Source organism: Fundulus heteroclitus, chromosome 13 (genome assembly GCF_011125445.2).
Source record: "Fundulus heteroclitus isolate FHET01 chromosome 13, MU-UCD_Fhet_4.1, whole genome shotgun sequence".
Taxonomy (NCBI): domain Eukaryota; kingdom Metazoa; phylum Chordata; class Actinopteri; order Cyprinodontiformes; family Fundulidae; genus Fundulus; species Fundulus heteroclitus.
Genome location: NC_046373.1, coordinates 9,004,390 through 9,031,149, shown reverse-complemented (window position 1 = coordinate 9,031,149; position 26,760 = coordinate 9,004,390). Strand labels below are relative to the sequence as shown.

The window sequence follows — 26,760 nt, the reverse complement described above, 5'->3', positions numbered from 1 at the left end:
CCCCCTAAGCCTAATAAATTGTCTGCAACAATCTGCAATAACTGGTAAAGCATTTTTTAAATCACCATGGAGGAATATTATGAGACTTTTCTTTGTAAAATAATTTTAATTCAGCCACGTTGAAGAGTTTTTTTTTAAGCTAAACAACCATTTTGAGGTCATGCTACAGCAACTCAAACAGTTTTAAGTACAGACTTTGACTAGGCCACTCCAAAACCTCCATTTAGATTTTTTTGTGCTATTCAGAAGATGACTTGGTGGGCTTCAGATTATTTTCCTGCTACGTAATGCAAGTGTACTTCAGGATGTTCACCTAGCTAGCCAAAGTCATGGTTCTATCAACTATAGTAAGTTGTTTGAGTCCTGTAGCAGCAAAGCACTGCCGGAGCATCCCACTACACCACCATGTTTTACTGTCAGTATGTTTTTTATTTTCTTGAACTGGTAGTTTTATGACTGATGTAACATGAAGTACACATTTTAGAAAGGTCCATGTCTGTTTTACCCATCCACTTAAAATTTTTCCAAAATTCTGGGGCATCGTTAAGACGTAGTCACAGTCCTATGTGTTGCTTTTGGTCAGAGCTTTTTTCTTCTGGGATCTTTGCTATTACTGCCATTTCTGCCTAGTCTCTTTCTTACTATTGAACATTATTAATGCTGTCCTTAACTGCAGGAAGTAAAGCCTGTAGTGCATTAGATTAGATTCTACAGAGCTGATGGTAAACATGCCTGGGTGTGACTAGTGAAAATTTACTCAGTCAACTCTTAATTTAACAAGCGATTCATTTTCATATAACGACACTTTAAAAAAAGGTATATATATATATATATATACATATATATACATATATATACATATATATATATATATATATATATATATATATATATATATATATATATATATATATATATATATATAGATATATATATATTCACAGCACTCCAGTACATGGCAGGATGAGCTTATTTGGAACCCCAGAACATAAATCAGCCACTTGTAACCGTTCATGCTTCATGTATCTAAGTTGATTTTTTACAATAAAATCAAATGAGAGAGAAGCTAAATATTAAGTTTACATTTATGTCTTGCATACAGGAAGCTTGATGTCAGCACAGCAGGGACCTTATCAGATTGCATGGACAGATCGCTGCCCTTTCCACACCCACAGGTGATCTGTTCTCCTGATCTCATCGAGTTTTCAGCTGCTCCACAGCTGTGTCACCGAAGGCTGGACATTAAGCAATCATCCTTTTTGGCTTGGTCAGTTTTCTTACAGAGTGAAATTACACAGACATGTCTAATTGGCAGCTTCTAAAAAATACTATTTAACTTCTCTAAAGACGACTAAAAAGGGCGATTTTAATCTCTCCTTTTGCACAAGAAAACACGTTTCTCTGTAATCTCCATGCAACTACTTTTAAAACCATGCACAGTTATGTTTATTATCCATCTCTCATTTGTCTGAATAAGTCAAAATAATGATATAAGTTGCTTGTCACAAACACATGACTATTTTTTTGTTCTTTTTAAATTAATAATGCTAAAAAACTGTTTTATGTAATCTTTAATTGTGTCACATTTATCTATACACTTTAACTCTTTACACTTGGAGTATCTTAATTTGATCCCAGTCAGTATTTTTTTCTGGTATTGTGAATATGTTCCAATGTTTTTCATTTTGCTTTTAGATATATTTATTAAAGTAATCTATCATTTTCAGAGAAATGTTTGGATTCATTGTTGTTGAAAGGTCACTTATTTCTGACCAATGAGTCACGCTGTTACCATTTATTTATCCAAATAAATATAAAACAGTAAACATAACCCAGTTTAACACACAAAAAAGTATTAATGTACTGAAGAGCTATCAGCTGAAAACTTGCCATACAGTTAAAGACCAGCTGAAGAATAATGACTCCCGGGTCCCGTGTCAGGTCTTCGATTTCTTTCCTTTTCTCTTAGACACCAGTCATTTGTTGTACCTGGCTTTTTAGACCTGACAATTTGTAGCTCTTCTAATAATCTTAGACTTTTTCCACACACACACCGCACAATGTGGTGTCATCGTAGTTTGAAGTCCAAACCAAAGTAAAAAGCACTGAAAGTTTTAAGAACCAACAAAAAGAAATTCAGAAAGCCTGGAAAAATGTCAATCAAGCCAAAATTGAAAAGGTTACAACTGTGGGAGCAAAGTGCAAAGAAATGAAGGGTCATTACAATTGTTTTTAATCTAAATCTGTCATAATGCCAAACACTATTTTGTTCCACTTGAGTTTGTTTTTGTTCTGTGATTGGATTCAGGCATTACATTATGTATTTTGGGTATTACTTGTGTGTTTGTGCCCACAAACAAAAACCTTTTACCTATGCATTGAAAGAAATATGAGCATAATGAAGCTTAAATCTCTTGTGTTGTTAAATTAAACATATTGTTTTCTGAGAGTTTTGTTCTGTAATCCTAGTTTTTTTTTTAGAAAGATTATGATCACAAAATGTATCTGTTCACCAATTAATTCCCTGACTTTGCACCAAGAAGTTCCCAATTTTTTCTTGCTACCATGATTTTGTGCCCAAGAACTTGAACCAATGTTGTGTATGTTAGTTTATTTCTCTTGGGAGAGGATTTTTTTTTTTTGTTAAAAAATTTTCGCAGTTATGTTGATGTAGTTAGAATGGTTGAAAAAATGACATTACTATGTATTTCCATTTGTTCTGGTTCTGACTCCCCTTTGGTCCAGTCGGCTCTCATGAAATGTGGCAGATTATTGTCCTAATCAAAGCCAAATAACTCTGACTGACCTCCTGCAAGGAGAATTTATTTATTGGAGTCATGTAGCACATTTTTGTAAAGTAAACTACGAGTATGTTACAGGAAATTCCTTTAACGCTTCAGGTGTCAAGATGGGTACTAAACATGCCCGAGGCTAGTAGGCCCTAACTATGGTCAGCATAAAATGGCTCCTGTCAGACAACTCTTCTAAATACCTGGAAAAGTCAGACATGAAAAGACAAAAAATGGGAAAAACAACAAAATATTGAAAAGGCAAAAATGAACAACACCTGCCAGGTTGTGTTCTGTTGTTGTGACTTGTTTACTGTCTGCTGTTCCTCCTGGGCTGCTTCTTATTTTCCTCCAGTTACTTCAGTTTCCTGCTCCTTTCTCAGCTGTCCCCATGCAATTAGTCAATTCATCTAACCTGGTTCCAATCCCGTAATCTTTCCTGCCTCCCTCCTTCTAATGCTTTTACCTAGGTTTCTGTACCTGTTAGTCTCCTGTTTGCTGCAATCCCTGTACTTGTACTGTACTGACATGTTTGGAAGCTAATGTTGTTGTTTTTTTTGCATCACCCTGCCTGCTTGTCTGCCTACCTGCATTTGGGTCCAACTTCACCACCACTGCTGACACAAAAATCACCACACCAGCATGTAAGATTGCCATCCCCTGAATGAGAGGGAATCTGCACCACCTTTTTTTGGATTATTGTTTTTAACAACTTTGGTTTTGGTAATGCAAATAAATACAAGTGTGCCACCGTGTTTCATTTTTTTTTATTTACCACACATTTTTCTTGATCTGATGATGTTTTCTAATTCTAACAATAGAGCGGGAATTGTTTCTTTTTGCCTCATTTGAACACACCTTTGATTCTACGTCAGGCATTAGTGGTTCAGACTGTGTCCCATAACGAATGACGGGGTCATTTGAAACTATTCAAGCTAAGGTATGTGGTTTTTGTAGCAGACATTAAGAATTAAAAGTAGAAGTCTTATTCTTTGGGATCATTGTTTTTCAAATTTAAAATCGTACATGTTGAACCTGTTTTTCAACCAAGTTCATTTTGGTTTTGCTCCACAATAAATAAGAGCAGGCGCTTCGGATTAGTTTTCACTGCATGTCGCCCCACCGGGAATGGCATGTATGTGAGCAAACTGGTGGATGTGCTGTGTGTCCGTAGCTTCTCTCGCTGTTGCCCTCCGGCAGCCGGGGACATTTAGCATTTAGCTGAAACACAGGCGGGAGGATCCACCGGGAAAACCTTGCAAAAGGGACTTCTGTTCACTGCCAAAAACCAAACTTACTCTGTCTGGTTCAAACGGGTTCAGCCCACCCTGCAAAGTCCCGCATTAGATGGCATTACAATGGGTCAGAAAAACTGTGCATTGGAAATTTTAACTAAGACCAACGAATTAGTCTTATTAACGTGGCTTTAGTCATTAATCTTTGAAATTAACGTTGAAGACACAATGAATGCATACCCCTTTAACTTTTTCACATTTTCTTCCCAACATATTAACAGTAATATATTGGGATTTCATGGAGAAAGTAGCACGTAGAGTAATTGTGCATAATTGTGTACCTCCAATGAGCATGATGCAGACGGAAAAGATCTTCTCCGCGTCGGTGTTGGCGGACACGTTGCCGAAGCCCACGCTGGTCAGGCTGCTGAGGGTGAAGTAGAGCGAAGCGATGTAGACGCTGCGGATGGAGGGACCGCTGCCAGTGGCGTTAACTTCTACCATCCCGCCGTAAGGAGACTCCAGGCGCTTTCCGAGCTCATGGAGCCACCCTGTTGGGGGAAACGACGACAATTGACTTTCACTGCTAAAACAATACGAGTGCATGTTTCATAAGAGGTTCCACGCGCTCCAACCTCTCGAGAGGCTTTTTGCAGCAGAGCTAAACGTGGATACAGACTGACCCAAAAGCATAGCTTTGGAAGTTTGTAAACCATGTGTAATTTTAATTTATGCAGTCTCCAGAACAAACCCAGTGCATTTCGGAAACAAAGCAGATGTTTGGAAACCGGAGACTCATCTCGGTCAGTACAGTGTGAATCCATGCAGCTGATCCCACGGGACTCTCTCCCTGACACTGATGAATGGTAATTGGAAGGAAACACCTTATTCCTGCTTCACTTCGACACTAACTTCAGTGGCAGAAGTAAATAATTAGGACGCAAAGCATTACTCCTCCGTCATGCATGGGCCCGTTACTTTATGACACTGAAAGGCAGTAATTGGTCTAGAGAAATCTCCGAAGCTGCTCAGCGAGAATGAGATAATTACGAGCATTGCAGCGCATCAATACTGACCAGAGATCAGCTCTGTGGGGCTCATTACATGACTGACCTGGAGGCCGAGGGCAGAGCCATTAGGGTCTGTCATTAATTATGAAAAGTCGGGAAAACCACACTTAACAGAGCTGTTATTCTCATGTGTTTCACACTCTCACACATTTCCATTCAATAGCTACTCAGAGGTTTAACTAAATGGCCATGTGACGGCATCATTACGGTTTTTAAAATGCAGTTTATTGAAGCGTTGCAGGAATCACGTAGTGCAGACTTTTGCCCAGAAACACATTTAAATGTGAAAGCCATCCATCCATCCATCCATCCATCCATCCATCCATCCATCCATCCATCCATCCATACATACATACATACATACATACATACATACATCCATCCATACATACATACATACATACATACATACATACATACATACATACATACATACATACATACATACATACATACATACATACATACATCCATCCATCCATCCATCCATACATACATACATACATACATACATACATACGTCACAGTTTTTAAAATACTTTCCAAAACTATTAAATTCTGATGTTTTTACAGATAAAATGTGTCTACAATCCTCAGCACAGAACTTAAACATGTTCCCCTTTATTATTATTTCCACCCTGACCTGTCTGTTGTGTTCTTTGCTCTTCGTGATGCTGTTTGTTCTCTAATGTTTTGTGAAAGAAAAACAAACCTACACACATGAATTAACGGTGTCATGATGAAAAAAATATTATTTTCTGAGACCAGTTGATTAAACTGTGTTTCCATACGAAACGTTTGAATAATCTGTATGATTTGATTGAATTGAATCTGTGAAATGCCTTGAGATGGCATAGGTGCTATATAGATAAACTCATTTGTGTTAATTTGAATCAGGGGCATCAAAGTGAAGAGGGTTAAATAAAAATTCACACCACATTTCTTTTTTTTCTTTTCTTTTTTTTTTTCTTTTCTGTATCATTTGGCTTCAAATTCACAATTATGTACAATGTGCTAGTCTGCCACATAAAATCCCAGAGAATTTTTTTAAAAGGCATGGTTGTGGTGTGAAAACAACTGAAGGCACTGCAAATTATATTCCTTTCTAACTTTTTAAAATGTCATAATTTCTCACGTTTGGAAGTGAATTTACATAAGTCTGAAAAATACACAGAAACAGTATTTTAATGAGTGTCCGGGCCATGGTAAGAAAAAGAACAAACGCTCTGCTGCTGACTGCAGTTCAGCTCCTAACAGCGTCCCAGCTGAAAGGAAGGAGTTTAAGCCTCGCAACAAATTATGCTTGTTTTAACATCTTGGGAGCCCATGGGCTTCATTAAAGTCTAGCAAGATTTTCCCCGCAATTACCGATATCCCAGTTGTAGGCATTGGCTTCCATCTCCATCTTGCCGATGATGTACCAGATGCAGGCCATCCAGTGGGCCAGAAGGGCGAACATAGACATGAGCAGGGTGAGGACCACGGTGCTGTGCTGCGAGTAGCGGTCCATCTTCTGCAGGAGCCTCAGCAGACGAAGCAGACGGACGGTTTTTAACAAGTGCACCACGGACACCTGTGTGTGATGGTAAGGCACAAACCAAGGAGAATTTACCTGAACATGCAAGTGAGCTAATGATGGTTTTTACACAACGATTATATGTCAGTCAAAATGTTTCACAAAAACCAACCCGCAATTACTGATTAACCTTCCTTAGTCCTATTGAGGACAACTCAAATATTACACATTCATTTTTTACAACTTTAGACGGAAGACAGAAACAACAGATTTCCACATGGGGAAATCAGCTCAAATTAACTTTTTGATTCTTGATAAATGCAAATAACAGTTTTAACCATGTATAAAACAACGGAAATATCCCTTTACCCAATTCATTCAATAATTATTGATATTAAAAATGTATCACATTGTAAATTCATGGCAAACATTTAATCCAAATATTCTAAAAAATATACCACACTTATCGACGGAGCGCAGACACTTGCTGTTTAAGTATGACAAGTAAAGCACAAAACCAACTTTTTTTTGAATGCCTGAGCTGAAGCACAACAGCAGCTCAGTGAGAACATCAACAACTGTTACCTGGATCTTTAATCAGAACTTGACAAATGCTTGTACATTCCCACAGCATGATCCATATGAAGACTATTTTCTGATGGAGGACCCTTATAAAAGCACTAATTAGAGCAATCAGGCACTTGCTTGCAGAAGTGCTTGTTTTGTTGCTATTTTCTTTTTTTTTTTTTTTACTTTATATCCTCACCCATCAGAATTATTTAATCAAGCTACTTTGGCTGCAGTGCTCCGACACCTTCTTATGATTTAGACAGAAAATATGAAGGTCCTTGACAGGGCAACTATTAATCGTGCTCTCAAAGAAAAAATCTGTCCTCTATAGGAGCCACTGTTGAAAAAAAACCTCTGGTATGCAGTTTGCCAGAAGGCATGTACGGGACCAAGCATCCATGTGAAAACAGGTGCTCTTGTCAAATGAGACCAAGTCTGAACCTATTTAACTTAAATGAAAAAGCAGTGTGTGGTGGAAAACTAAGGAACTAATGATCCTCACATGATCCTCAGGGTGAAGCACGTTGGTGCAGTGGGGACGCTTTTCTTCAATGGGAACAGGAAAGCTGGTCACGTCATCAGGTAAACATGTTTTGCAATACTTGTTTGGCCTGTTTGCATTGCCATAATATATAAAAAAGTGCTCTGAAGTGCAAATATAACCTCCCATATAACCGTTACTTTGGAGCCTGTGGTAGATTAGTATTTTCCATCTTTTAGCCACAGAGCAAAGATGAGCTGATGTGAAGGGTTTTTATCAGAGCTGCTTGCTCACAAGTCTCCAACATGCCTAATGGTATCTTTTACACACTTTTGCTGAGAGAAATAAAAGACAAGTGGTGCACAATAGGTAATGAAACCTCCTACTGAGCCGTGGGGAGAATCTCCGTCTCTCCTCCACCATCTATCACCACTCTGAATCCCACCTATGGAGGGAGCAGGCTGTGCCACATCCCTTTCTCTTCCAGTAGCATGACAAGTGTGCTGTATAATGTACCAAACATGCATTGTGTAAGACTAGTCTCCTTCAACTTCTGCCCTCTGTCACTTCAATCCCACCCTCACTATTCACACATTCATTCTTTTTTTTTTTTCATGCTCATCAGTGTGAAATTTACTCTTAGCTTCCCGGCTGCTTTCTTATTTTGTGCTCTTTAAGTCTGCATCTGCATTCTCGAGATTCCAATTTTACAGAAAGTCTCATTATTTCTGCCCCTGTGGTTATGCCTTTAGCCATTCAGGTGTGTCACTGCAGCACTGTGGGTCCGGTTTGTTTTTATTTATTCAATGATGGCAGCTGTACTGGGCCAAAAACCCCTCGAAATGACTCATGCGTTTCTCAAGAACCCAGGGGGCAAAACAATAAGTACGCTCACTAACTGTAAGACCCAATATGTTTGCATCACTAAAGCTGCCCTTTGTTAAACGACTTCCATGGAAAGCAGTCATGAAAACAACTGGATAAGTGTGTTGGTCACAAACTAGAGCTTAATAACAATTTAACTTTATATTTCTTGGCATAACCGATGAATAAAATACCTGTTACTGCTTCAAACCAGTCAGGAAGCGTCAAACGATCTTACTGATAAAATGCTACGAGATTAATATATCTATGGCTCCATTAATTATGGGCAATTTAGCTGAGGTGTACATATACATTGCTGCGAAAAAGTATTTACCTACTTATAGATGTTCTCTGTTTTTGCTTGTTTTTGTTTTACATGGAAATATTTCAGATTGTGAGACCGTCAGTTTAGATCAGTAGTCAGAAAGACAACCATAGCTAAGCAAATCTCACCCTGACATTAACAAATATAGAAGGTACGAACGAAGAATTGGTTTAAGGCAAAAGAAGAGCAGAAAACAACTTGGGGTGGCATTAAACTCAGTGACAGACTATGAAACACACCACGAAGCAGAAATGACAAAATGGAGAGATCACAGAGGGTTGGCTGGTGTCAAGGCCCCGTAGCTCATTGTGAGAGAAAGATGGCCTCAGCTTTCCAACAGGACACTCTGAATGCTCCATCCTGTGAGGGGACATCACGCACAACCTTCAGCGACTACACCCAACATCCCTGCTTTCCCCCGTGGCAGCAGAGATTCCTACGGCCCAGTAGCCCGGCACCTAAACCCTGCTCCACTGGGACTGAGTGGTATTTCCATTAATAGATTCTGGAACCAAACCGGTTCCTTCGCCTGGGGCAGCCTGTCTCAGTAGCCCTGCCTTTAACAGTGAAAACAACATGTTGTTCCTTGTTCACCAGACACTTTTTCTTTTAAGAAGTTATTTTAATTAAAAAATAAACTGAATTCTTAAGGCCTCTGAATATTTTTAAATTAATGTTACATAACAACGTTAATATAAAACCCCTGCAAGGTTTCACCGTTGTTTAGTAAAATGCAATCAGTATGCTGTGATTTTCTAATACGTAAAAAAAAATACTTCATCCAAACAGCACAAAATACTCATTCTCTTAAGAAATCTGCAAATGAATTGTATGAATTTTTGTATTGACAAATATTCCACTGTCAACTCTTAAGTGGTATCATAACAAATTGGAAAGGGTAGGGAACAATGGGTAATAGGGCACATATAGTGCAGACAACCTTCTGCTGCTTCAACAGCTACAGACACCAAAACTTCATGTAGCTTTCAGATTATCTCAAAAACAACACACATTGTTTGAATTTTATCGAATGGGTTCCATCGCTAAGCAGCTGCAGCCAAGCCAGATCTCTACAAGTGTAATGCAAAGCACACTGCCACTTCACTGTAGAGCAGTGAAAGCCTGTATGATGGATCATACATCTAATCTAGTGGAGGAGACTGGTTTTGCCATTTTCAGGGAGAACGCCGGTTATCTGATTGCATCAAGCATAAAGTTTGGCGGAGTTGTGGTTCTTTTTCAGGATCTGGGCTTGGTTCCATAGTTCCAGTGAAAGGAACTAAATGCTTTAGCATAACAAGACATTTTGAACAATTTAATGCCCTTTAAGCCTGGTTTATGCTTGATGCATCCGCGAAGTCCGCACGGCCATATTACATCATTTTTGGTACCACATCCTTCCATGCAGCAAAAAGTTTTTGCTCCTTGCACTTAGGAAAATCCTAACTACACAGATAGTCCAGTGCAGAGCAAACATGACGGACGAGCAAGCGCTCCTACTGGCGGAGGTTCATTAATATGGACATCTTTGGATCATAAAAATCACTGTGATCAACAAATAGTTAATAATGGCTGGAGATTATTCTGTGGTTGTAGTACGCTTGATGTAGGAGTACAACACTGCCCTCTAGAGTCTAAAATAGTAGTGCAACTTCGGAGGAAAAGTCGCACGGAGCCTAAATGCTGCAGATTTTTTGCCAGCACGTCTCATTCCCTTGCGGAACGTATGTACATCAAGCATAAACCAGCCTTAACTCTGTGGGAACAGGTTGATGATGACTGCACCGTTGCACAAAGTAAGGCCCATAAAAACATGAACGAGTGAGTTTGTTGTGTAAGAACTTGACTGGCCTACACAAGGTCGTGACCTCAATCTGATATCTGTGAGATTAATTACAGTGTTGACTGTGAGCCAGACATTCTCCTCCAACATCATTGTTTGACCTCACAGATGTACCCATGGATGAGTATAAAATTCCTATGAACACTCTTCGAAATCTTGTGGAGAGCCATCCCAAACTATTCAAATGTGGTCTAGGTGCAAAGGGTAAGCCCACATCATATTACTGTGGATTAAGAACAGGATGTTACCCAAGTTTTTATGTGTGTGAAGGCAGACGAACAAAATCTATTGGACTTGGACATGCGCTGATTTGTGGTTTTGCTGCTTTTTGTTTACAGCTTAGCTTTGGGGTTGCCACATTATAGACGCCTTACTTTATGTTTTAATTTTCAACAGTTTCTTAGTTAATATCCACAAATGTCTCGCCTTGTTTTCTTTACACCTGATGTGACCTGTTCCTGTTGGTATTTCACATGGAATTTCCACAGCACAAAACTTATTTTGTTAATATTCAAATTGGATTATTCTGCATTTTTATACAAGCTGTTATGTTTCCTGTGCAGCCTCTTTGTCTGTTTGATAAAGCCTAATTTATTCTTAATCTTTTTGCCTTTTTTCCAAAGTGCGCTCCTGGGCCCCCTAATTAGAAACCCTGACTGCATGCATCATTCAGAATTACTGCTGCCTGCACAGTTAACTGTGCCATCTGCAGAAATACCTCCTATATCATCGCAGATGTTGGATTTTAAACTCAGCAGGTAGAGGCAGTTAGGTTTAAGACTGAGTCCATCTTACATGACAGACATCTTAAGAGGCAGATAAGGTGCAATATTTCTGAATTTTGTTAGGACTATCAAACAGTCTCTGTTTATTTTGTAGCTTTTTGCTACAGCTTTAACCCTCAGTACTTTGGAGTGTTGCCACTTACCATTTGCCCAACCAAATATTCTTAATACTTTAACCATTATCTCAGATCATAATTCAATTCTTTGGTATAAAACCTGTTTTTCACCTGTATAACTATGTCAGCTAAGCATCCACACAGTGTTTCAGGGCTATGTAGTTGTTTTTATGTCAAACAAATATTTCAAAGCATCAAATAAGGATAATATCAACAAAATCTTACCTGTTTAAAAACAAAAGGCAGTTTTCAAATGACAATTTCATTAATTAAGTTAAAAACAACTAGCCAGAATCAACAGTAATTAACCACATGCTTTGGAAAGCTATGCACAATTTCACTATCCACAACAGACCTGATTAGTCAAACAGAACATGTGTGACAATATAAAGTAGGCTAAAAGGGCTCAAAAAGAAAAACAACCGAAAATTTAACTGAGATCTATCGTGGCAAAAGTGGCATGGACCATGGCTTTGAATCCTGATCATGATCGAAAGATGTTTGGGAAAAGGTCAATCTACTAGATCAATGTTAGCTAGCTCTGTCCAATACAAAATCAGATGTATGTGTTTGAGACAATTGGCCTTTTGGAGCATTTGGGTTATGTTCATGTTTCAAATGTCTAGTTTTGTGAAATGAAGCTAGAAAATATAGAGGTTGTTTTTTTCCCCTTCATTATAACTTTGTGTAATGCACCAGTAGCACTGACAGCAAAACGGACCCTCGGCATGACGCTGTCACCACCATGCTTGGCCGTTAGTAGAGTTTAAAAGCGTTATTTTGGTGTTTTTAAACATACTTCTTCACTGCAAAAACGGAACTAAAAATAAGTTAAATGTTCTTAAAATGAGTGTATTCGTTCTTGATTTGAGCAGGTAAATAAGATGATTTGCCAATGGAATAAGACTTTTGCCCCTTAAAATAGGAACAACTCATCTCCATCATCTTATTTCAAGTGTAGGATGTCTAATTATCTTATTTTAGGGATCAAAATACTCATTCCATTGGCAGATAATCTTATTTACCTGCTCAAATCAAGGATAAATACACTAACTTTAAGAACATTTTACTTATTTTAGATCCGTTTTTGCAGTGAATTGGCCAAACAGCTCAATCTTACACTAATCTGATCATAATACCTTTCCCCAGACGGCATTTGGTCTCCTAATGTGGGCAACTGCATACTTCGGTTGTACTTGAAGGTGTTGATTTTGAGCAGGGCCCTCTTGCTTTATCAATCCGTTCTCAGTCGTTGTGTCCTTGGGCAAGACACTTCACCTGAATTGCCTGCTGGCGGTGGTCAGAGGGCCCGGTGGCGCTGATGTATGGGAGCCTCGCCTCTGTCAGTCATCCCCAGGGCAGCTGTGGCTACTCACCACCATCAGGGTGTGAATGTGTGCGTGGATGGGTGAATGACTGACTTTAGAGTGAAGCGCTTTGGGGTCATCCGACTTGATAAAGTGCTATACATGTACAAGCCATTTACCATTTATATTAAACTCACTTTAATGTGGATATTGACAGCGCTCTCCATGCTTCATTCAGCTTTTGCTTGAGGCCAGCTGATTCATGGATTATTTTAATTTCAATTCTAACCACATTCCTTTCCTCTGAGAGGGACAGTTTGAGTCAGATGGACACAATTAGTCATTCTAACAGAACAATGATCCAGAAGTCACATCAAACATGGCTTGGTGAGGAGTAGGAAATGCTAGAAAATAGGCATCTGGACTACAAATCCAAAAGCCCAAATGGATTAGGAAATGGATTAAATAAAGAAAAACATGGAGAACAGTAAAGTTGATCCAATCACCAAATGAAGCTTCTTTGGCTTGCCTCTTTTCAGACTACCAAACTGTATTTTCATAGAGCACTATAGATACAAAAAATGCTCCTGCTTACAAGAAAAAACCCAAACAGATAATCTATAGGACTGGATGCCTGTGTGCATCCTTACAGTACAAGTTTTAAAGGTCTGTCTCACTTTTTGATTCACACTACAGTAAGTAAACAGTGGCACACAGCAGTGTCAAAACCTGCTTTTTCTAAATTAGGGACCAGACAGCAGAAACTGCAAAAGGCAACGATTCAAAAGCTCCCTGTAGTACTATGTCTCGTTTAGCTAATATCCGTCATCCAGGGGTAAGACACAACACTCTTCCTAATTGCTACAGACCCGTGTTTCATCCTGCTCTCAGCTACTCTTAAGGGGGCCATGTGTTTGACTAAGGCAGGACAGAAAAAAGTTTGAGTAATACGGTGCTGGTCGGCTGATGCTCGTGCTCGAGTAGAGTGCAGCATCAATACGGCAAAAAAAAAAAAAAAAAGAAAGGCTCTGGGGCAGATATGGAAACAGCACAGATGAATATTCTTGAAAGTGTGTTACTCTCCTCAGGGATGGTACAGTTAAAGGCTGCTTGTTACTGGGCAGAGTCACTTGTTTGTATCTGAGAAGGAACAGAACATAAACGGGTCAAACAGCATCCAGATGGCTACTCACCACGCTGACTTTCACAGCATAGAGCAGGTCAAAAGGCAGCGCAGCCACCAGGTCGATGATGAACCACGTCGTCAGGTAATGGATGCATATCTGCCGGGCGTTAAAGATTACCTGGCCTGACTTGCTGACGAAAGTGGTGCGAAAATTGAAAATAATGTCTGATAAAAAACAACAACAACAAAAAAGAAAAAAAAAAACAGAATAGTGTTTGGTTATTCTAAAAGCTGGACACTATATTGTCTATATACACAATGAAACGGTTGAAAACCTGCAGCCAACCTATAATGAAGAGAATCTCCACACCGATATCGCTGACGGTGGTGCTGCGAGTCAGATCGTCATCGTCGCCGATAAAGCACACATTATAGGGCACGGTCACGGCCACGTAGAAGGTGGCAAGCAAAATCAGCCAGTCCCAGCCGGCTTTAAATGTGCTGTAGTGAAGCAAGATGAATTTGGACTTCTTGGCATCTGCAACCTTGTATTCCGGTAGAGCAGGTGGATCTCCAAACATATTCTGAACAAGACAAGAAAAAAAAAAGATTAATATCCTTTTTTTTCTCCATTTTTAATTAACTTGGGTTGAATTGGTATGAATTGCAGAATACAATATGTATTAGTACTTTACAATGCTTTACAATAGGGTATTACAGCAGCTCATCACTAAGCAAAAACATATCCCCCGTAGTTGCTTTACTTATTCGTTACCCAATAAAAACAGACCCAGGCTTGCAGACAAAGGCTTTCTGAGATATAATTCAGATGTATAAAAATGCAGCACATCTCTGAACAAGATGAGATGAGAAATTCTCATTGTGAAATCATCTACATTTTGTGCTTGTGGAGATTTTCAATCATGCAAGTTATGGAAACTGCAACAGGCTATATATATATATATATATATATATATATATATATATATATATATATATATATATATATATATATATATATATATAAAACTATAGATCTAAAATAAAGTGATAGTGATAATGTAAAGACAGTGCTAAAGAATGGAAATCAACTGTCTGTCCGTCTAAGGCCTATTGAGCATCTGTGGGGTATCCTCAAACGGAAGGTGGAGGAGCTTACATTCATTGCCAGTGGTTTGGACATTAGTTCGTTGAGTTTTTTCGAGGAGACAGCAAATTTAATTTATTCTGAAATCCACTGCAATTTACTGAAATTCTCAAGCTGTATGCCAACGAAATTTCTTTCTGTACGCACTCTGTGTATACAAAATGACAATAAAGTTTGTCTAAAGTCTAAAGTCAATTTACCTTGGTATACAAGCTGCACACTGACTGCTTTACATTGTGCCAGTGTCATATCTTCAGTGATGTCCCATGAAGAGATACAATAAAATATTTACAAGAGGGATGTGCTCACCTTTGTAAGGTACTTTAATTGTAACAGAAAAAAGAAAAAACTTAATTTATCAGATGTATAGTAAGTTTTTAAAATGTCCAATTTGTAAAGTGTTTTCCAGAGTCTTACTTCGCCCATATCTAAGAGGTGTAAAGACAGATAAGGCTGGTTATGCTAAACATTTGCTTTAGAGGGAACAGAACCCTAGTCCAATTCCTTAAAAATAACTGCAGACATCAAAACACAGTAATAGAAAGTAAAATACTCAGTACCATTAACTAATACTGCCTTAATACTTTGTATTTGTTCAAACATCTCTTCAGCTCTTTGCTTTTCATTAGGCCCAGCTCTACTACTGTCTGCTTAGCCCCTTCATGAGACATTCTGCATTATTTTCCTGATTAAGCCCTCTCTGCTGCCTTTCACAAAACATTTCAAGGTGGGCAGAATCGTATGTTTGCCATCTAGTTTTAAGGAAGGGAACGTTGCGGCGGTGGGGGATCCTGTTTTTTTTGCATTTTCTTTGCAAAAAACTGGATCATTACACTGATTATTTTCAAAAGACTGGTATATGAGGAGACTCCCAGGGTAGATTTTTTGCCTGTTGTGTCGTAACATGTCGGAAAACAGAGGTTCCCCGATCATCTGTGCCATAGTTTAGTGAAATAAAAAGCGTCTTAAGTGATAATATGTATTTTATGCCTGGAACATTTGCTGGGGCCTCTATGTGTTTCTGATATTAACCTCAATGTGTCTCAACGACGTTCAGCTTTCCGAGTTGAACTTCAAACCTCTGGGGACGTTCTTATTGTATTTCTTAAAGTTCAGCTTCGGGGAAGGCCGTTTAAAAACAAGAATACATCCTAAGATATTAACTATTCATAACTAATCCGCACAATCCCATTTTGAGGCAACAGGCAAATTAAAAATGTATAGTATTTTATTGTTGCTTTAAGTAAGGCATCCATATTAGTACAACAGTTTGTGCATCCAAATGCTTAATTGTTGTTTGTGGAAGAGCTAATGCTCTCATGTTTCTCCCTCCTCCGCTGTCTCACCTGTCTGCCCTTGATTTTGTCATCTGTGCTTCAACAACAGCCCCGATGCTCCCTTTTCTCCACACAGTGACCCTCACCCATGTTTGCATGATCTTTTCCTGCCCCGCTTTTGTTGTTTGAACAACGGGATGATACCTTGTTGATTTTAATCTTGCTCTTCTCCCTGCTGTGGAGGTGGCCAGAGATGTGGTAGAGCACGGTGCTGCCCCGCAGACGAGCCGAGCTGAACGAAGACCCGGGTTTCACCCTGCCGCGTCGTCGCTCTGTAAACACATGCACACGAAATGTTGCTACACACCCATCCACAGCAACATCTACCCCCCAAGGTTAACTCTTGTTGATTGAATCAGTCATTATGCTTGATGAAAAACACATAATATTCTGTCCTAAATAGGAAGACATGAATATGCAAAAGGAGAATGAGCAGTTTGTTTATAGCCGCAAAAAAATGTGTTAGAGAGGTTACCTTTGTACAGTCAAAAGTACCTTTAATAGTCACATCACACAGTACTTTTTGTAAATGCTAATAATACCCTAACTCCGTTTTTTGCTTTTAACCTGGAGACAGTTCAGTATGATGTTAGCGGTGGGCATTTATTGTACAGTTTTATCATTATTGGGAATTTTTTTTTCCAAGAAGAATTTGGATTTATCTTAAATTCAAATTGATAATGTCTGAAAAGGCCAAAAACCAGCATTGTCAGGATTGTTATTTTTGCAATCTTTTCCACTGTTGGTTGCTCAAGAGCATCAAGAACTATCAATAAATTCAAAAATTAAGTAAATGCAGTTACTGTGTGCAGTTTAGTGACAAAACCGGCACTCTGTGTGTCCTGATGAAGCCTATTTCATATTTTGTCTCAATATTTTATATGAGACACAATTAAATATGGTTTTTTTGATGATGGTATTTGAGTTTGTGGAACTGTAATTGCTGTGACATGCAGTCACAGCCATACAGCTGGAAATAGTATTTTATCATTTCTGTTATGGTTATCACAATTGTACCACAATATATCATGAAAAAAATTAAAGTCTATATATCGCTATATGATGTTATATTTGCTGTGTGTAATTACAGGTGTGCGATTTTGCAAATGTGCACCTGTGTGTCTTCTTTTCAGTGTACTGCAATAAGAGAGAGACAGATTATGCAGTAGGGATAAGTTCAGTTGGAGGAGTTAGGTAATTACAGAAAGTACATTATTGCTGTGGGGTCCTGCTTCACTTCTTTACTGACATGAACCAACAGGAGGGACTAAGACCTGATTGATTTAAGAAAGTAGGTTTATACACAAATTCCTCTCCGCAGAGTAAAAGTGATAACTGCTTCCAAGCGTCTCTTTGGAAAGTCTGTGTGCTCCTTTTGCATTTTTTGTGTGGACCCCAGACAAGGCAGGCGGACAGGGCCCATCCATAACCAGGCACAGCCTTGGGGGAAGCGACACGGCAGGAGCACGGAGACAGAGACATGCTTATTTTTAGATCAAATGAATTTCCCTGCACTCCCTTTCACATTCAGGGAGTCGAGGAGAGGAGTGAGTGTTGTGTATGAGGGGGCAAAGGCATTTAAGAGTTGAAGGCAGAGGTGAGAATGGACATCTGCTGATAAAAACAGCTGGAGCAGACGAGAAACAGAGGGCATGGAGGAACGGGGCAGTGGGGGAAAACATAGCAGAAAATTGGGTAGACAACAGTGAAAATGTATGACAGAAAAGGAATCAAGCTGATACAGCAAATTGTTTACAATTAAACCTGTACCAGGTTTAGCAACAGTATAAAAGGCCCATTGAGGTCAAGACCTCTTTCAGATGGGTGACCTGGTCAAGAAAGGCAGCAGCACACATGATAGTGGTTAAAACAACCGACAATAACTAAACAACCATCAGAAGATATAAAATGTAAGCTATTTTATAAATAACAAATGGTAGCTGACTTCAGAAATTGAGTTTCCTACCTTTACTCTGTTTAAGGATAGCTAAGTGGGTCACATGTGAGGAATCCCCGGCTTGGGTGGAAATGCCCCACTAATGTCATTTTTCCCATATGTATCAGCTAAAATTCTCGTCTGAGGTTGCAGCATGTAAAACCACAACCAATCAAACTGAGGTTTTTCTGTTCTATTTTCCTAAGAAGTACAATAAGATGAAGAAGAAGAAGAAGAAGAAGAACAGCAAATCGTAATGGCCAGCCGTTGCGACACCAGAGTTCATCAATCACAATAATGTCTGCTTCCCATCATTAGACAAGCTCATCAATTTCAGATGAATTAGGGTGAGGTGAGTCAGGTGAAAAAATAAGGATGGTCTACAATGTATTTTCCCAACATACTTTGGCCTATAGATATTTTATATAAATTTTAACAATACTTAAGAATTCAAGCAATGTAAATAAAATCCAAAATCTGATGACAAAACCTGGAAATCTGTCAGCAACATTATATGAAAAAATGATTCCTGGTGATGAATAAATTGGTACACCCCACCTTTATTCCCACTTAAAATAGCTCAAATCACAACTTGTTAGTCCAGTCTATGGATTTAAAGAGATCTTAAAATAATTTAAAATCTGTCATTTGACTGTGGGGAAAATAGTCTATAAGTGGGGGTGCTGCAACAACTGCCAACATGTCCAGATCAGGTCATGCAAGAAAATTCACCCCGAGAGCAAACCACAAGTTACTAAAACAAGTCTTGATAAATGTTGAACTGTCATCACGGAGCCTACAGCGGTCTCTTCCTATTCTTGATTTTAAAGTGCATGTCTGTACAATTAAAATGAGACTGCACAAGTACACCTGCAACTGGAGGTATGCAAGGAGGAAACCTTTGCTCTCTAAGAAAAAACATGAAAGCCAGACTAAAGTTCACTGTAAAAAAAAAAAAAAAAACTTTGGCAAAAGCAAAAACTTCTTAAAAACTTTCCTATGGAAAATCAAGATAATCCAGTGTTGTAGACATCCTGATAAATGTCACAATATATTGATTAATTTCTGTTTCTTTTATGTACTATCTGGATCATGATATGGTCCAGTCATTGTTGCAATACCTCCTGCTTCTACATTGCACTGTTCATACTGTCTTAGACATAGTTTTTCTGTATCTATAAAAATGTCTTATATTTAGAATGTTTCTCTTTTGTCATCTGTTTTTACTCGGAGCCTTGCAACAAAATTTCACTCAGATGTACAAAGTGAATGTGCAGTTGAAAGACAAGAAGCCTGTCTAAGTTTTAGAGCAGTATTTGGTTCAGTTGCCCATTTCTCCAGTAAAACCGTAAATATGTTCATCAGAACATGAGTTCAAGTACCAATGAAAAAAATATCTGTGCAATTTTCATGTTGTCATGATTTTGTTTACCGATGAACTTCAGGACACACACACGGGACTAAAAGTTTGAGAGTCTTTATTGCAAGGTTGATGGGTGGAGGTCTGATGAGGAGCTGGTTGCACAGAAACTGAGTGAAGGTGATGGCAGGAGCTGACGGCCCGGAGACAGAGAGTCCACACTTGCTAAGAGCTGCTCGGCTAGCAGGCCTCATAGCACTCAGGTTAGCAGTTCATAGAAGACACCAGGGCACAGAGCTGAGCTTCACCAGGGCGGCTAGTCAGGTTAGCAGAACTTGAGAGACACCAGGGCACAGAGCTGAGCTTCTCCAGGGCGGCTAGTCAGGTTAGCAGAACTTGAGAGACACCAGGGCACAGAGCTGAGCTTCTCCAGGGCGGCTAGTCAGGTTAGCAGAACTAGAGAGTAACCGATGTCCAGAGCTGAGCTTCTCCAGGGCGGCTAGTCAGGTTAGCAGAACTAGAGAGACACCAAGGCACAGAGCAGAGCCTTTCCAGGAACAAACAGTGAAACGAACAGTCTTTAGAGTAACTGGCAGGACTAACCTTAACAACAGGAGCAAAACAAGCTTCCAAGGCAAAACGGGGACTGGCATGGATAGGTGAGGAATGATGACGGCCCAGTGCTGAACTGAAGGCAGAGGGAGGTTTAAATAGAGCACTTCACAGGTGGAACAAGGATCTGGCTAATTGACTGGTAAATGATAACAGGTGTGACTGACTGCTGAGGAGGTGAAGTGAAAAATGACAGAAAATAACTGATGACTGAAAACTAACAATAAATAAAGTCAAACCTAACCCAAAAGAGATGAAAAAATGAAAATAACAGAAAAACAAAGCCAAACCAAAACTCAACCATGACATTACCCCCCCCTCAAGGCCGGACTCCGGACGGCCTATCAAACAAAACAAACTACAAAGTGACCGAACCAGGGTGGGTGGAGGGACGGCAGGATGGCGGGCAAGAGTCATAACTAAGCTGATCTAACCAGGGTGGGTGGAGGGACGGCAGGATGGCGGGCAAGAGTCATAACTAAGCTGATCTAACCTGAGTGGGTGGAGGGAAGGCAGGATGGCGGGCAAGAGTCATAACTAAGCTGATCTAACCTGAGTGGGTGGAGGGAAGGCAGGATGGCGGGCAAGAGTCATAACCAAGCTGATCTATCCTGGGTGGGTGGAGGGAAAGTAGGATCGTAGGCTAAAATCAAACCAAAACTACCCACTAGGGCGAACTAAAAAGGATGTCTAACAGATGCTGGTAGGCAAAACAAAAGGCGTTTAACCGACGTTGACAGGCGAACATCGCCACCAGGCAGAACAGGCGTACGACAATGCCAGAGGGAAGAAACAGGCGTACAACAACGCCAGAGGGAAGAAACAGGCGTACAACAACGCCAGAGGGAAGAACAGGCGTACGACAACGCCAGAGGGAAGAAACAAGCGTACTTAGCGCCAGAGGGAAGAAACAGGCGCACGACAGCGCCAGAGGGAAGGAACGAGCGCACGACAGCGCCAAAGGGAAGGAACGAGCGCACGACAGCGCCAAAGGGAAGGAACGAGCGCACGACAGCGCCAAAGGGAAGGAACGAGCGCACGACAGCGCCAGAGGGAAGGAACGAGCGCACGACAGCGCCAGAGGGAAGGAACGAGCGCACGACAGCGCCAAAGGGAAGGAACGAGCGCACGACAGCGCCAAAGGGAAGGAACGAGCGCACGACAGCGCCAAAGGGAAGGAACGAGCGCACGACAGCGCCAAAGGGAAGGAACGAGCGCACGACAGCGCCAAAGGGAAGGAACGAGCGCACGACAGCGCCAAAGGGAAGGAACGAGCGCACGACAGCGCCAAAGGGAAGGAGCGAGCGCACGACAGCGCCAAAGGGAAGGAGCGAGCGCACGACAGCGCCAAAGGGAAGGAACGAGCGCACGACAGCGCCAAAGGGAAGGAACGAGCGTACTTAACGCCAAAGGGAAGGAACGAGCGTACCTAACGCCAAAGGGAAGGAACGGGCGTACTTAACGCCAAAGGGAAGGAACGGGCGTACTTAACGCCAAAGGGAAGGAACGGGCGTACTTAACGCCAAAGGGAAGGAACGGGCGTACTTAGCGCCAAAGGGAAACCCGCCGGGGCGTGAGGAAAACGCCGGGGCTGGGGAAGAGAACGTCGGGATATGAGGGAAGCAGGAACATCTAAAACGCCTAGGAACAAGAACGGAGGGCGTACTTACACGCCGGGGAACCGAGAACAGAGGGCGTCCCAACACGCCGGGGAACCGAGAACAGAGGGCGTCCTAACACGCCGGGGAACCGAAAACAGAGGGCGTCCTAACACGCCGGGGAACCGAAAACAGAGGGCGTCCTAACACGCCGGGGAACCGAAAACAGAGGGCGTCCTAACACGCCGGGGAACCGAAAACAGAGGGCGTCCTAACACGCCGGGGAATCGAGAACAGAGCGCGTCTAAGCACGTCGGGAACACTAAATCTAAACGCTAGAAATCTAAACACCAGGGAACCAGGAACAAAGGGCATCCTAATACGGCAGGAGACAAAGGGCGTTCTAACACGCCAGAAAAACACGAAATCTACAGGGGTCAGAGGGCGTCCTAACACACCAGGAAACAAAAATACCAGGAACTAAGGGCGTCTAAATTCCGGAGAATGGAGAGCGTCAAACACGCCAGGGGACTAAGAGCTAGGGGGCCAAAACAAAACTAAGAAGCGCTGGGACCTAAAGAGCGCTGGGAAACTACAGATCTAAACCAAAAACTAGAAAACCAGGCATGAACTAACCTATAGAACAAAACCAGAAGAACTAGGGTAGGAATAACAAAAGAAAAACCGAAGCAAAAAACTAGAAAATCAAAATAAAACAAAAAAACTAGGAAAAAGATCAAGACATTCAAGAAAAACTATAAAACTTATGCAAAACCAAAACAAAATACTAAGCAGAACTATGAGACTAAGGCTAAACTACAAATTAAGGCAAAACAAGAAAACTAGAACATGAATAAGTAAACTAACGAGAAAACCAGAGAACTAAGGCTATAAATGAGGAAACAAAGCAAAGCTTGGAAACTAAGGCAAAACCTAGAATCCTAAAACGGAGCAGGAAAAACAAAAGCAAAACAGAGACTAAGAACTCTAAGAAAACAAGAACCCCTAAATAACTCTAAAACCCCAAAAATCCTAAGTAAATCAAAAACTGAAATCGAGCCCAAAACAAAACAACAAGGCACTGGCCTTAAGGGCTCAGGCAAAAACGGCTGCTAAGCAAAAAAAAGAAAAAGTCTTCGTGGAGGTCGTCCTGGACGAGGCAGGCGGCGGAGCAGCATCGCCCGATTAAACCCTCGAGGAGGGCGGCCCCGACGAGGCAGAGTCAAGCGGCCCGGAGACCACGGTCGGCGGCTCCGGCCGAACAGGAAAGTCAGAGACGGGCGCCGTGGTGGACGGCCCCGACGAGGAAGAGTCGAGCGGCTCGAAGTCCGCAGTCTGCGGCTCCGGCCAAACAGAGGAGTCAGAGGCGGGCGCCGTGGTGGACGGCCCCGACGAGGCAGAGTCGAGCGGCTCGAAGTCCGCAGTCTGCGGCTCCGGCCAAACTGAGGAGTCAGAGGCAGGCGCCGTGGTGGACGGCCCCGACGAGGCAGAGTCGAGCGGCTCGAAGTCCGCAATCTGCGGCTCCGGCCAAACAGATCAGTCTGAGGCGGCACCAAGCTACAGGTCTCGGCGGAAACCGAGGCCAGAGGCGGATCCTCCTGGACCTCCTCACGGGACTTGGGCGGAGGCAGGTCCTCCTGGACCTCCTCACGGGACTTGGGCGGAGGCAGGTCCTCCTGGACCTCCTCACGGGACTTGGGCGGAGGCAGGTCCTCCTGGACCTCCTCACGGGACTTGGGCGGAGGCAGGTCCTCCTGGACCTCCTCACGGGACTTGGGCGGAGGCAGGTCCTCCTGGACCTCCTCACGGGACTTGAACAGAGGCAAAGCGGCTCCCTCGGAGGCCTCGGGCTGAGGCAAAGCGGCTCCCTCGGAGGCCTCGGGCTGAGGCAAAGCGGCTCCCTCGGAGGCCTCGGGCTGAGGCAAAGCGGCTCCCTCGGAGGCCTCGGGCTGAGGCAAAGCGGCTCCCTCGGAGGCCTCGGGCTGAGGCAAAGCGGCTCCCTCGGAGGCCTCGGGCTGAGGCAAAGCGGCTCCCTCGGAGGCCTCGGGCTGAGGCAAAGCGGCTCCCTCGGAGGCCTCGGGCTGAGGCAAAGCGGCTCCCTCGGAGGCCTCGGCTTGAGGCAAAGCGGCTCCCTCGGAGGCCTCGGCTTGAGGCAAAACAGCTCCCTCGTCGGCCTCGGCTTGAGGCGAAACAACTACCTCGTCGGCCGACGGGTCTGTTTTAGGCAGCTCGAAGCTTTCGGGCGGAGACTGAACCAACTCTTCGGCTACTTCGGGCTGTGACGGGCAACAGGCTTCGGAGAGCGGCGCCGGGCTACAGGCTTCGGAGAGCGGCGCCGGGCTACAGGCTTCGGAGAGCGGCGCCGGGCTACAGGCTTCGGAGAGCGGCGCCGGGCTACAGGCTTCGGAGAGCGGCGCCGGGCTACAGGCTTCGGAGAGCGCCGAGGTTGGAGGCGGATCCTCCTCTTGAACCTTGACGGACCCTCCGCGCCGGTGGTTACGCCGTCTTCGCCGGGAGGGGACAGATGAGGAATCTGAGGCAATCTCGGGGGTGGCAGCTGGCCAACAGGGCAGAAAGTCGTCTCGGTCTCCGTAGTAGAACTCCCACAGCTGGCTCTCCTCGATGCGTGGGGGTCTGCTAGGTGGAACGATGTGCCTTACTCGAGGGGCCAGCTGTGAGTCATGGAGATGATGACCGAGACGACGAGAGGCTGAGCGGCTTCCTTTCCCGGGTTCCGGGGTAGCCGTAACAACGCCCACGTAAACCACCTGGGGAGTGGAGTCAGTCCGGACGGGTGGCGCAGGGTCCCGGGCGGAAGCCATCTTGGCATACCTCTCCCTCATCTGGCGTTCGCACATCTCCAAATATGCGAGGATCTCCGGGTCGTCAACTCCAGCAGGTAAGCCCCGCATGGCGCCTGAGTTCACCTTTGGACTGGGCCGTACTGTCATGATTTTGTTTACCGATGAACTTCAGGACACACACACGGGACTAAAAGTTTGAGAGTCTTTATTGCAAGGTTGATGGGTGGAGGTCTGATGAGGAGCTGGTTGCACAGAAACTGAGTGAAGGTGATGGCAGGAGCTGACGGCCCGGAGACAGAGAGTCCACACTTGCTAAGAGCTGCTCGGCTAGCAGGCCTCATAGCACTCAGGTTAGCAGTTCATAAAAGACACCAGGGCACAGAGCTGAGCTTCACCAGGGCGGCTAGTCAGGTTAGCAGAACTTGAGAGACACCAGGGCACAGAGCTGAGCTTCTCCAGGGCGGCTAGTCAGGTTAGCAGAACTTGAGAGACACCAGGGCACAGAGCTGAGCTTCTCCAGGGCGGCTAGTCAGGTTAGCAGAACTAGAGAGTAACCGATGTCCAGAGCTGAGCTTCTCCAGGGCGGCTAGTCAGGTTAGCAGAACTAGAGAGACACCAAGGCACAGAGCAGAGCCTTTCCAGGAACAAACAGTGAAACGAACAGTCTTTAGAGTAACTGGCAGGACTAACCTTAACAACAGGAGCAAAACAAGCTTCCAAGGCAAAACGGGGACTGGCATGGATAGGTGAGGAATGATGACGGCCCAGTGCTGAACTGAAGGCAGAGGGAGGTTTAAATAGAGCACTTCACAGGTGGAACAAGGATCTGGCTAATTGACTGGTAAATGATAACAGGTGTGACTGACTGCTGAGGAGGTGAAGTGAAAAATGACAGAAAATAACTGATGACTGAAAACTAACAATAAATAAAGTCAAACCTAACCCAAAAGAGATGAAAAAATGAAAATAACAGAAAAACAAAGCCAAACCAAAACTCAACCATGACACATGTTCTAAACCTCATATAATATATTACAACTGTCATGATGTAGGTTGTTGGAAATGGAGCAAATTGCAGACAAGGGGTAGGAGGACGTGCTTTGAGGTGAAAGGTGGTTTACTAGTAACGGAAATAACAAACTTCAAGGAAGGCAGGAGAGACATGGATCAGGAACACAACAAGGTGGAAACAAGAACAAGGGTAGCACAACGGAGGATCTAACAATGAGTGTGAAAGAACTGGCAGAATAAATATAGGAGGAGACAGAGGGAAAGGCAGGTGGAGCAATTAGTGCAGATGAACGGTGTAATTGTAAATAAGCTGAAGGAGAGATTGCAATGATCTGACAGGAGAGCAGAATCTCACAGGAAAAGATGGTTAATGAAGAGATAAGGATGAAATAAACTCACTGACTGAACAGAGGACAGGCAGGAAATTAAGGATTTAAAGGAGTCATCACCTGGAAATCGGACTTTTTCATGTTAAAACTTGTGTGTTGGTGTTGGCCGTATTTGCCTTCGCTTGTCTTGGCATTCATAAAAACCTTGTTTTTTCTCATAATTGTACAGTATTTGCAGCAATTTACAGTCAACCATCGACTCCAAACATGTGTCTACTACTGTAAGATTTGGTTTACATTGATAGATACTAATGTATCTTTTGTAAACTGCTTCATGTGTTTGTGTGTGCCTGAGCAAAGGACCTTTATCACATAAAGTGCTAATATCGTGCTGCTAACCAGTAAGATCTCCATGGGAACACATGAACACGCATACACGCAAGTCAAATTCTTGAGGGTACCCTTGCGAAAAAGAAAAGGGGTATGAAAAAAAAACTCTCCTAAAAATGACTAGACATAAATTTAAAGACATTTTCCGAAAGTATGTGTAAAATACCAGGTTATGATTCCTTTAACAGAAACAAGAAAAAAACAACACT

The 26,760-nt window shown here is 42.4% G+C and overlaps 1 protein-coding gene across 2 annotated transcripts in view; it reads right to left on the bottom strand.

Annotated features, from left to right (window-relative positions):
* The window catches only part of kcnh8 (potassium voltage-gated channel, subfamily H (eag-related), member 8), a 79,014-nt gene that overhangs the window by 22,504 nt on the left and 29,750 nt on the right, over positions 1-26,760 (bottom strand). For both annotated transcript variants that reach the window (XM_012874267.3, XM_036145008.1), the window contains exons 4-8: positions 16,656-16,783; positions 14,374-14,611; positions 14,095-14,252; positions 6,463-6,667; positions 4,366-4,575 (exon numbers count right to left, since the gene is read on the bottom strand). In XM_012874267.3, the coding sequence (XP_012729721.2) occupies positions 4,366-4,575; positions 6,463-6,667; positions 14,095-14,252; positions 14,374-14,611; positions 16,656-16,783 (939 nt within the window). The remainder of the gene's footprint in view (positions 1-4,365; positions 4,576-6,462; positions 6,668-14,094; positions 14,253-14,373; positions 14,612-16,655; positions 16,784-26,760) is intronic.